General features: G+C 39.7%; 1 protein-coding gene across 1 annotated transcript in view; it reads right to left on the bottom strand.

Annotated features, from left to right (window-relative positions):
- ptprb (protein tyrosine phosphatase receptor type b) overlaps positions 1–12,301 on the bottom strand; it is a 52,608-nt gene that overhangs the window by 16,485 nt on the left and 23,822 nt on the right. The window contains exons 13-16 of the mRNA XM_079623269.1: positions 10,621–10,884; positions 4,189–4,437; positions 3,515–3,784; positions 2,780–3,058 (exon numbers count right to left, since the gene is read on the bottom strand). Of these exons, the coding sequence (XP_079479395.1) occupies positions 2,780–3,058; positions 3,515–3,784; positions 4,189–4,437; positions 10,621–10,884 (1,062 nt within the window). The remainder of the gene's footprint in view (positions 1–2,779; positions 3,059–3,514; positions 3,785–4,188; positions 4,438–10,620; positions 10,885–12,301) is intronic.

Here is a 12,301-nt window from a genome sequence, read left to right on the forward strand (position 1 = left end):
ATGTTGCTTTAAAAAACTGGCTCAAAAGTAAACTGGATTACATGATCACGGATCGCAAAAAAAGGATTACTAAATCCGGATAAATTTTATCCGGATTAAACCTTTTGAAAAACCGGGCCCAGGATGTAATAGGAGAGAAGAGTGTTTAATATCAAGACTCGAAATAGGACTTACAGGTTTAAATAGTACACTGCATCCAACACATTTATGTGAAGAATGTGGAGTAAATGAAAAAGTAGAACATGCTTTTTTTTAATTGAAGTAAATATAATTAAATAAATAATTTAATTTCAATCCAAAATAGATAGATGGAATTAGGATGATAGGATATCACACTAAATCATTTAAATATTTGTTAAATCTTAAGAAAGAAAGTAACTTAGAAATATTAGAATATCTGAAAAATATTAATTTAAAAGAATATAATGGAATACATATGGATAACATTAGATAAGAACAGAATAGGAATATAAAGAAAGGATATAAAATTAACAGAACACATATTTTATAATGTATCGTCTTCCATCTCCATGGTCCGCAATAATTTGAGGTGTCTGGGGGGTGGTAGGGGAGTCATGGTAGAAAAGTATCTGATCCTAATCTCCAGGGCCCGGTTTTTCAAAAGGTTTAATCCGGATAAAATTGATCCGGATTTAGTAATTCTTTTTTTTGCGATCCGTGATCACGTAATCCAGTTTACTTTTGAGCCAGTTTTTTAAAGCAACATCGGATTGGATCAATCTGATCCGGATAGGAACTTTTCAGGATCACCAAATCTGGATAACCACTGCTCAAACAGGATAGGAAATCACAATGTAGAACTATAGATATGTAAAGAGCAACAAGTAGAATAGCCAGTGTGGGGTCAATATAAGTTTATTTTTATTTGAAATAAAAAAATAAAATAAAAAAAAAACAGTCCGCTCATCTGAGACCTACAACACAAACACTGTACATTGAGGATATTTATAACAAGTTTAAAATATAGATGTATTGAATTTAAAAAAAAAAAGACTTAATGGAGTTCTTAAGAGGTTGCTTTGCATGCCTTAACTCCCTGAGAGCGGAACCACAGAAAGCATGCAACACAACCCTTGCCTGTATTGTCCTGCACAACATCGCTACTAAGCGCAATGTCCCTCTCTGTGCTGACAATGATGCACCTGAGCCCCTTGGAGACCCTAACCAACCTCCTGCATTCTGCCAGAACGAGCAAACAGGACGTGCAACGAGGGACGCAATAGTTAAACACTATTTCTGATTTGGATTTGTTTTGGATTTAAAAAATCAGTGATTGCCATTCATTGCATTTTTTTGGTTATTCTGTAATCATTGCATGCATCACTAATAAATATTCTAAAAACAAAAATATTTTTGATTGTGATGAATATATATATATCAATTAGTGACAGAATAAAATGTATTGTTTTTGGTCAATTTTGACAGCTGTTTGGGGGATTATTTTATGAGGCCAAACTCTTTCTACTTTGCTGTAGGCATATACTGAAAGGCTGAATACGTTAAAGCCTACCTAATCACTGTAGCCTGACGGATGAACAAATACAATTAAAACCTTATGAATAAATAGGATATCTTGTAAGATACTGCATGATCCAAATATAGTATTATTTGATACATCTTTAAAGTTTTCATTACATTTTGGGCATGAAATCCACACTGAATCCACCCTTCTGATGGGATCAGTTTAATCCAGATTTTTTGGATCAAAGTGATCCAAATCCTACAAAAAAGTTCTGAAAAACCCAAACTAAAGGTTTGATCTGGATCAAAACCAAGATTGGATTACGTGATCTAATCCGATTATGTAATCCGTTTTTTCTTTTGAAAAACCCATTTTCAAGATTTGATCCAATCCGTTATCCAAAATCCTAGTGGATTACTTTTGAAAAACCGGGCCCAGATGATGGTGGTAATGCACTAGATAGTTTGCAATCTGCCAACAAAAAACATTTAAACAAATGTTTAAAAACATTTAGGTCAATCATACAATTAATTGTAGGCCTATAATTAAAATTATGAACAGTCTAAATGTCAGAATACTGCAATAATAAGTTATTCATGAAAATTAAAAGCAGCTTTATTTCAAAAACAACTTGTTTAACACAAAATACTTTATCTCATTATTTTGGCTGTTTGTGTCTATGGTTTCTGATTGATTTGTCTATTTTATTCAGGTGTGTCTAATAAATTAACTCATTAGCTCTTTTGTTTGTCCTTGTGTATTTAATCCCTCAGTTTCAGTTTATTCCTTGTCTTGTCATTACAGTCGCCAACCATGCCAATCTGTCAGTACAAGTTGCTTTCAGTTAAAACTGCCCAAACATGCATTTTAGTCAGAGACAAAGCTTACACCTTGTGTGAAACTAGGGAATTGTGTTCTAAAACGACTCAAAATGTCAAACGTATTTGATATCCCTTGACTGGACAGAATCATAGTCTTCAAGTAAAAAATCAAAGTCTGCGATTTTCTGTGAAATCTGTCAACTCTGACTGTCCAAAACCTGCAAACTGGCTCTGACCTTAGGCAACTAGCATTGACTCGTCTAGACTGCAAATCAAGGTAGAAATCTGTGCAAAAGTTTAGTGTATTCCAGTCTTAACTCGCAATTCTTTCATTTAAATCTGTGTTCTAGACAAAGCTGTTTAATTTTACACTAAGTGGCCTGCCATGTTGAGATCACATGTAATATGCATCAAAGTGTCCAAAAGTCATCCATGAGAGTTGGTATGAGCAAGATTGTGTTCTACTATCACTTACTGTCAATCATAGTGATAACGCTGTTTTTTGTGGTTGAACTCTGCTTTTCTCCAGACATCACTGTGATGTAAAGGGTGTAGTTTCTGAAGGGTTCCAGCCTGTCAAAATGCTGCGAAAGAACGTCGTGTCCCAGTGTGTAAGTGTACACCGGTGTCCTGGAGCCCTGTTTGCGGCATTCCACAACATAAGAGTCATAATCGGACTCTGGAGGTATCCAGGAACAGGAGACAGAGGTGGAGCTTAAGGGGAAACAGTGGAAGCTTGGAGTTGAATGTGGAGCTGTAGAGAAAAATCAATATCTTATAAATCTCTTGACGTATCTAAATCAATTTACAAAGTTGAATATTTGAGTTTGTTAGCAAAACAGATTCACTCTCCAAAACCTTCACCCTCTCAGCTCCTCCACCCGAACTGCTGAGACCATAAGAAGTATCTGAAGATATCTTCTGCAAGCACTTAACCACAAATATTGTTGGCTTTTTCACTAAATGTTTGTTTATCTAAAACCTCAATGTACAATCCAGAACTCACCCACACTTTTCTGTTCACATTTTATATCCATTTTTAATTAACACTCGAACCTTCTCAGCTCTACGACCCATATACTAGGGCTGGAAGTTGATCCCAGAAAGAACAGATTGTTTTCTTTCATCAGGTTAATCACATGCTTAACTTTGAAGTTTTTTATTTTATTTGTTTAAATACTGTATGATATTAAACTGGATAAACACTCACGGGTTCTGACAGTTTGGTAAACAGGACTGCTGTAGGTCACAGGACTGTCTGTCATCCCACTGACAGTCCGAAGGCTGATATTATAGAGCCGGCCTGGATGAAGTCCTTCCAGGATACGCTGAGTGGAATGATTACCAGAAAACTGAAGTGTGTCCTGAGGAAACCACGTCACTTCAAAATCATCATAGTCTCCTGTATATGGGACATGCCACTTTATCTCCGCTGATCTGGTAGAGCTGCTGACGGACATTGATGATGGTGGTGCAGGAACTGTTTTGATATAATAGGAGTAATTTAGCTTTCAAACCTGTTGTGCATTGCTTGTGCTTTGGTTTTTAGCAAAATGTTCAAGCTGCTTTATTTGATGAAAGCTAAGTGTTTCTGAGCTCCAAAAAGGTCACAAATCAGTATACGCATGATTATGTTATAAAAGTGTCATTAAAGTTTCATTAATATGACTTGGTCACTATATTTCAAGTCTTTAAGGGAGGATCAGATCCAAGTTCAAGTCATTATTCACTAAAAAAAATTTCAGCACAGAAGAAATGGTTGCATACTGTTTTAAATCAAGTAATATTTAAAAATCTAAATGAAATTGGCCCATCACTATTGCATTAGATAAGTGATAATGTGAAACGTTAATTTGGGGCTTTCTGACTTGCAGTAGCACTGACCTGTGCGCCCTACTGCAGTCGTAGTGTTGCTCAGATTTTCACTCCAGGTCTGAATCGTAGCAGGATAAAGCCGACCAGCCACTAGTCTGTGGAAGACCACCTGAGTCCTCTCTGGACCCAAACGGTGTTCAAAGCCATCTACAGAGACTGAATATCCAGTAAGTGCTCCAGGGCCACGTGTCCAGCTCAGAAGAAGACTGTCCATTTGACCCTGATTCTCAACATGCATATCTATGACTGAGGCAGGAGCTGGGGAAACAAATAAACAAATAAGCTTTGTCCAACATTTAAACAAAAGCCTGTTCCAGTTTTGTAAATTGGTAGATGAAAAAAATATTTTGTTGTATATTTAGAATTTCAGTTTAGTTTTAGTTATTTTAGTTTAGAGTGGATTTAGATTTTAGTTTGTTTGTAACTAAAAAATAAGTTACCTTTCGAGTGGAACTTGAAGCCGTGATGTTGACACTATAGGAATGCCTGTCTAAACGCGCCAATCTGATTAGCCAAACGAATAAACGCCACGACACAGCGTAGTGCATCACCAAGTCCATAATTAGATGCCAGAACAACAACAGAAATGCTGCCATCATGTCAGGGTCGAGATTTAGGATGTGTGTGACTCCCTGTCCTCATTATATTACACATGACAACTCTCACCATACTGTATGTGTGTGATGTATATGCGAGAGGAGCATGCTAGGTCAGCCCTCTGTCAGCATTGCGAGAGATTCCATGTTTGCAAGGTCTGATCCCGCTTGGGTCTCTTCTCAATGCATGTAGAAGGAGATTTTGAGATGGATATATCCTATCTCTGGCTCTTTCTGCTGACTCAGAGGACCCCGTTCTTGATCTTGAAGTTTGCTTGGACCAGAAAGAGGCCTGTTTGTCAACACTGTAAATATGGTCGTTGCTAGGTATCAGGAGGTAAAATGTTAATTTGTGGCATTCAGGAAGATAATCCCTTACCGGGTCCATGAGCCGGCAGTCTCCTGCAGCTGTGCTCGAGTGGGGCATAGCTTCAGGAAAGATAAAAGATAGGAGCAAAAAGAGAGAGTGGCTTTTTGAGCTCCCCCACGTAAAGAAAGGGGCTGGGAGATCCGTACAGACCAGGGGGAGGACTGACCTGAGGTGTTTCTTCTCCACTAGAGCAGCCAAAAATAGCAGTCATTACTCCTTTGGGCCCCAGTCCATGAGAGCACCCCCTCCATAAGGAGGTGTTTGAGTTTCAGCTGAAAAGCACTCGTGATATATTTTTATTTTTGAAGTGTATGAATAAATTGAGTGCGCTGCACAGTCACTCTCTGTCCCATCTCCACCTCAACAAGCTTTAGCTTTCCAACACTGACATTCAAGATGCTCACTCTCAAGCTCACAGTGTCACAAAAACAATCTGAGGATTGGTTTGTTATGATAGATCTATAAGACCCCTACTTTCACATCGAGATCTTGCCAGAACACAGGAAGTTTTTCTCAGATTTGCTTTCGGGGGCAAAGATTAGCAATTTCACGAGTTCCTTTGCCCATATAATCTTTAAGCTACTAAGTTTAAGCGCATTTGGCTTGCTGTCAGCAGTGGAGGGGCTCGAGGAAGCAGGTTCAACATGAGCTTAGATATGCCCCCCAAAAAGTGCAAATTAGATTTAGGACAGCAAGATGGAAAAGACACGGTCAAAACTGGTGGCAGTAGTTCCAATTGAAGATTCAGTTTTAGTATGGTAGAAGTACCCCCTCAAAAGGAGTAAGGAGAATAAGTGATAAGAGCCCCTTTCACACAGCGCGTTGATCCCGGGAAACCCTCCTGACTGGAGAGTTTTTGAAGCTGCAGCTACAGACCTCAACGATTTCACTGATATTGTAACATCTTATATCAGTTTTTGTGAGGACACCTGTGTACAAACCAAGACATTTTGCACATACCACAATTAGACCCACATAATCTAGCAAATTATAGACCCATTTCAAATCTTCCATTTATGTCTAAAATATTAGAAAAAGTTGTGTCCGCTCAACTGAGCTCTTTTTTGCAAGAAAATGACATCTATGAAAAGTTTCAGTCAGGATTCAGGCCGCACCATAGCACTGAAACTGTGCTCGTTAAAATCACTAATGATTTACTTTTAGATTCGGACCAAGGCTGTATCTCAATACTAGTTTTACTTGATCTTAGTGCTGCGTTCGATACTATAGATCACACAATACTCTTAGATCGACTACAAAATTATACTGGCGTTCAAGGACAAGCATTAAGCTGGTTTAGATCATACTTATCTGACCGCTACCATTTTGTCTATTTAAATGGAAAAAAATCTATCATATCTTCAGTAAACTATGGAGTGCCGCAGGGATCTGTGCTAGGCCCTCTATTATTCTCAATATATATGCTGCCACTTGGAAATATTATAAGGAAACATGGAATTAGTTTCCATTGTTATGCTGATGACACTCAATTATATATTTCATCACGGCCGGATGAAAACGCTAAATTATAAAAATTGTTAAAGATATAAAAGATTGGATGACGCGTAATTTTCTTCTATTAAATCCAGACAAGACGGAGGTACTACTCATCGGTTCAAAAAACCGCCCACAAAACCTCTCACAATACAACTTTAACATAGTAGGATGTCCTGCTACTTTATCCTCTACAGTAAAAGACCTGGGTGTCATACTAGACTGCGACCTGTCTTTTAAAAATCATATTTCATATTATGTTACAAAAACGGCATTTTTCCACCTTAGAAACATTGCTAAGCTACGTAATATGCTATCAGTTTCTGATGCAGAAAAGTTAGTTCATGCATTCATGACCTCGAGACTAGATTACTGTAATGCTCTATTAGCTGGTTGTCCTGCATCCTCAATAAACAAGCTACAGTTAGTCCAAAATGCAGCCGCTAGAGTTCTTACCAGATCAAGAAAATATGATCATATAACACCGATCTTACTGACTTATAAAGCCCTAAACGGCTTAGCTCCAGTCTATTTAACGGATCTTCTATCGTCCTATAATCCATCGCGCTCTTTAAGATCGCTAAATTCGAGGCTTTTGGTTATACCTAGGATATCTAAGTCCACTAAAGGAGGGAGAGCATTCTCACATTTAGCTCCAAAACTCTGGAATAGCCTTCCTGATACTGTTCGTTGCTCAGACTCGCTCTCCCAGTTCAAAACTAGATTAAAGACGCATCTCTTTAACCAGGCATTCATATAAATGTTTTAATCTTACAGTTAAATCCGGCCTCTAGTTCATAACCGCCAGAGGAGAACTGGCCCCCGACTGAGCCTGGGTTCTCCCAAGGTTTTTTTTTTTCTCCATTAGGTCACCTGATGGAGTTTTAGGTCACCATTGGGTCACCTGATGGAGTTTTTTTTCGTTTCCTTGCCACTGTTGCCTTTGGCTTGCTCAGTTGGGGATATTCAATTTAATGAATCAATCAATATTACTATTGATTAGCATTACCAAACATGGACGTTTTATTATTATTTTATTTTAATACTGTGAAGCTGCTTTGATACAATCTGTATTGTGAAAAGCGCTATACAAATATTCTTGACTTGACTTGACTTGACATATAATAACAGCAAACCTTGGTTCAATCCTAATCTTAGGAAGTTGCGCCAGGCGAAAGAGGAAGCCTACAGTAGTGGGGACCGGGATCTATATAGGCAGGCCAGGAACAATCTGACGAAGGAGATCAAGGTAGCCAAGACTAGCTACAGTCAGAAACTAAAAAATAGCCTCTTAGCCAACGACCCTGCATCAGTTTGGAAGGGACTGAAACAGATCACAGATTACAAGAGCCAATCCCATCACCCAGCAGAAAATCTCAGTCTGGCTAATGACCTGAATGACTTTTACTGTAGGTTTGAAAGGCACCCATTATCACACCACTCATGCACAAAAGGTTTTTCCCCAGCAATCCACCCCCTTCCCCCACCTGTGTTGAAAATCTGTGAGAATGATGTGTGCAGGCTGTTCCAGAAGCAAAAGCCCAAAAAGGCCCCCGGCCCTGACGGCGTTTCTCCATCCTGCCTGCGTGCCTGTGCGGACCAGCTGGCACCAATTTTCACGCAGATTTTCAACCGCTCTCTGGAGTTGTGTGAAGTGCCCTCCTGTTTTAAACGGTCCACCATCATTCCAATCCCCAAAAAACCCTCCATCACTGGACTAAATGACTACAGGCCTGTCGCCTTCACATCCGTGGTCATGAAATCTTTTGAGAGACTGGTTTTGGGCCATCTGAAGGACATTACAGGCCCCCAGCTGGACCCCCTGCAGTTTGCCTACAGGACAAACAGGTCTGCAGATGATGCTGTTAACATCGGGGGGCAATACATACTGCACCACCTCGACTTCCCAGGGACGTATGCTAGGATCCTGTTTGTGGACTTCTCCTCAGCGTTTAACACCATCATACCTGAACTCCTACATCAGAAGCTCACCCAGTTCTCAGTGCCTGCCTCCACCTGCCAGTGGATCACCAGTTTTCTGAGCGATAGGCAGCAGCAGGTCAGATTGGGGAGCATTTCATCCAAACTCTGGTCCACCAGCACCGGCGCTCCTCAGGGGTGTGTCCTCTCCCCACTGCTCTTTTCCCTCTATACCAATGACTGCACCTCAAAGGACCCGTCTGTGAAACTCTTGAAGTTTGCTGATGACACAACTATCATAGGTTTGATCCGGGACGGGGATGAGTCTGCCTACAGACAGGAGGTGGAGCAGCTTGTCCAATGGTGCAGTCAAAACCATGTGGAGTTAAATCCCAAGAAGACTGTGGAGATGACAGTGGATTTTAGGAGAAGGCCCCCATCACTCCCTCCACTCACCATCCAGAATGACACAGTGTCCTCTGGGGACTCCTTTAGGTTCCTGGGCTACCATCTCACGGGACCTAAAGTGGTCTACCCACATTGACTGTGTCCAAAAAAAGGCGCAGCAGAGGTTATACTTCCTAAGACAGCTAAGGAAGTTTAACCTGTCAAAGGAGCTGCTGATCATATTCTATTCAGCCATCATTCAGTCTGTCATCTGCACCTCCATCACTGTCTGGTTTGGGTCAGCCACCAAACGGGACAGGGCCAGACTGCAACGGAAAAATAAGGGCTGCGGAGAGGATCATTGGAGCTGACCTTCCCTCCATCAAGGACCTGCACCGGTCCAGGTTCAGGAAAAGGGTAGTAAAAATCTCTGCAGATCCCTCTCATCCTGGTCACAAACTTTTCAACCTTCTCCCTTCTGGTAGACGATATAAGGCACTGTATGCCAAAACCACCCGATACAAAGTCAGCTTCTATCCCCAAGCAGTCACTTTGATGAATACTCAGAAACTGCCCTTACCCTTGTACTGGACATAGTCAACCAATATTATTCTATTCATCTACCTCATGCAAACTTCAATCTTTCTATTGAATGCACTAATTAATATATTATCATTGTACAGACCTGCACTGCTCTATTTTACTTTACTTAAAATTCCAATACAATACTGATATTGCACTATCCCCCTCCTGCACTTTGTAATCTTCACTGTATTGTCAGCACTAAATATACTAGTATTCTGTTTTTAACATACATTTCCTACTCTGTGTTTCTATGTCAAGTAAGTGTTGTTGACTTGCAGTCAATGAGTGTTGTAATTTGAGAGCCTTGTTGTTGTTACCAAGTAAAATTCCTAGTTTGTCTCTGCAAACATTGCCAATAAAGCTGATTCTGATTCTGATGAGACCCGTGTCAAGGTTGACGATGACAATTGATTTCTTTGAATTTAAGTATTTAATCTACATGAATTGTTCAGTTTCCACGTGGCAGAATTAATATCTTCTGGTGGTAAGTTTCAGACAATTAAATCTGTCGACGCATGTTTCTGGTGTCTATTTATGGACTTGGTTACGCACTGTTGTGTCATGAGGTCCATACATTTGGCCAATCAGATTGGCACGTATAGACACATACTTCAGACACCGACTCCTGCAGTGGCATTCCCATAAGCATCAATATCATGACGCGGCGTCTTGTTCTCCTCTCAGGGAACAGGGTTACATGTGTAACCCGAGACATTTTCATACATATGTTAGCACACATTTACAGTTTAAGTTGTTTTCATTCTTTTGCAAGCTCCTATTGGTATTAAGTTTTACATTTGTTAAAGAAATATATTTTAGTTCTAATTTTAGTTCTTGTAATAGTCTAATAATATATTTGATCCATTTATGGGGTTATAACGACTGAAGTGCTAAACTTGTGCTATAATGAAGGTAAAAAATGTCCCTAAAAAATCTAATCCATGGGACAAGTATTGATTCTTAATAAAGTTTCTGACACCTATGGAGAGTGACAGAGTGTTTTTTGGGGAGAGCAGGGAAATGTTGCGAAGCATTTTAACTAGGAAACATTCATAATTCATTAATATTGAGAAGATCTTCAGTATTCACCTGTACGCGCCCATATAGATGACTGACTGCTCAGCTTCCCACTCCGACTGAGGATCATCATCTTATAAAGCATTCCTGGCAACAGTTGTGTGAAGGACCAGTTCAGAGCATCTTTTCCCAGTTTCTTGTGAGACTGCAGGGTCTTGTCCTGATCGTACAGATCAAGATCATACCCGTCCACCCGGCCCTCTGCTGCAGCCCAGCAGAATGAAAGCTCGATGCTTGTGTTGGAGCATATGTGTAGTCCGGTCACTGCTGCTGGACCTGAGGAGATTTGGAGAACAGGTTTTCTAAACTGTCTTGTCATCATTGATCGGTAAAGAATTGGAATCTCTTTTTCTCTGTTAGTTTCTATTTATATATTTGTGTTGTGTGTGTATTATTATCAATTTTACATGCTCGATTTTCATTTAGTTACATTTAGATTACATTTGCTGTCATGTAACACTCAGTTAAAAGTAATCTTTAAAAACACATGCATTTCAATACACTTCCGTTTATATAATTGTTTCTAGGATTTAAAAATTATTGAATTTTAAGTTTTTTTTATGTATTTACACAAAATGAAAAAAAATATTTTAATATCAGCCGTTCACCGTCAATAATAATAAATGTCTGCTTATAAGTATATGGGACAGATTTACTAAACGGGACATATTAGCATGAGAGCGCAAAACCAAAAAAGCGCAGCTAGGAGTTTACATTTACATTTAGTCATTTAGCAGACGCCTTTATCCAAAGCGACTTACAACTGAGGACTACAACAAGCGAGTCATTGTGAAGAAGCAAAAATAACGCAAGAAGTGCTCAAAATACAAAGTTCTGGAATTGCTCAGAGTAGCATAAGCCAAAACAAAGGAGGGTAAAGGAGAGGTTTTTTTTTTTTTTTTTTTTTTTAGTTTTTTTTTTTTTAGGTCAAGTGCTCACGGAAGAGATGAGTTTTCAGTTGTCTTTTGAATGTGGTCAGGGATTCTGCATTCCGGATGAGGGTAGGGAGATCATTCCACCAGCAAGGAACCGTGAATGAGAATGTTCTGGAGAGTGATTTTGTGGCTCTCTGTGATGGTACCACGAGTCGTCGCTCATTGACCGATCGCAGGCTTCTGGTAGGGATGTAGACTCGTAGGAGCGAGTGAAAGTAGGAGGGAGCTGAGCCTGTGGTCGATCTGTAAGCAAGCGTCAATGCCTTGAACTTGATGCGAGCAGCGAGTGGTAGCCAGTGCAGAGAGATGAACAGAGGAGTGACGTGGGCCCTTTTGGGCTCGTTGAAGACAAGACGGGCTGCAGCATTCTGGATCATTTGTAGAGGTTTAATTGCACATGATGTTTCTGTGCGTGATCTGCTGACGATATGCAAATTAAAGAACACAGAGGCAGCCGGATCATTTCCATAATGACCAACACAAACTACCAACAGCAGCGCAAATTACGACTGGTTTAATACAAGTAAATTGACTAGCGCAAGCCTTAGTAAATCACCTTGCGTGGCTCATTTTAATACTCTCCTCCCACAAATTTTGCTTCTGAAAGGGAAACTTCAACAGATGCAGAAGGCCAGCCGCAAAAATAACTCTGTCCACGCCTTTTTAGTGCTATTTTTCCACTGTGTATTTTTTAATAAACTCTGACATTATTTTTTTTTAATCCCAAAAGATATTTAGTGCAAGCTGTTAGTAAATGT

Source organism: Phoxinus phoxinus (assembly GCF_949152265.1).
Source record: "Phoxinus phoxinus genome assembly, chromosome: 9".
In the NCBI taxonomy this organism is placed as follows: Eukaryota; Metazoa; Chordata; class Actinopteri; order Cypriniformes; family Leuciscidae; genus Phoxinus; species Phoxinus phoxinus.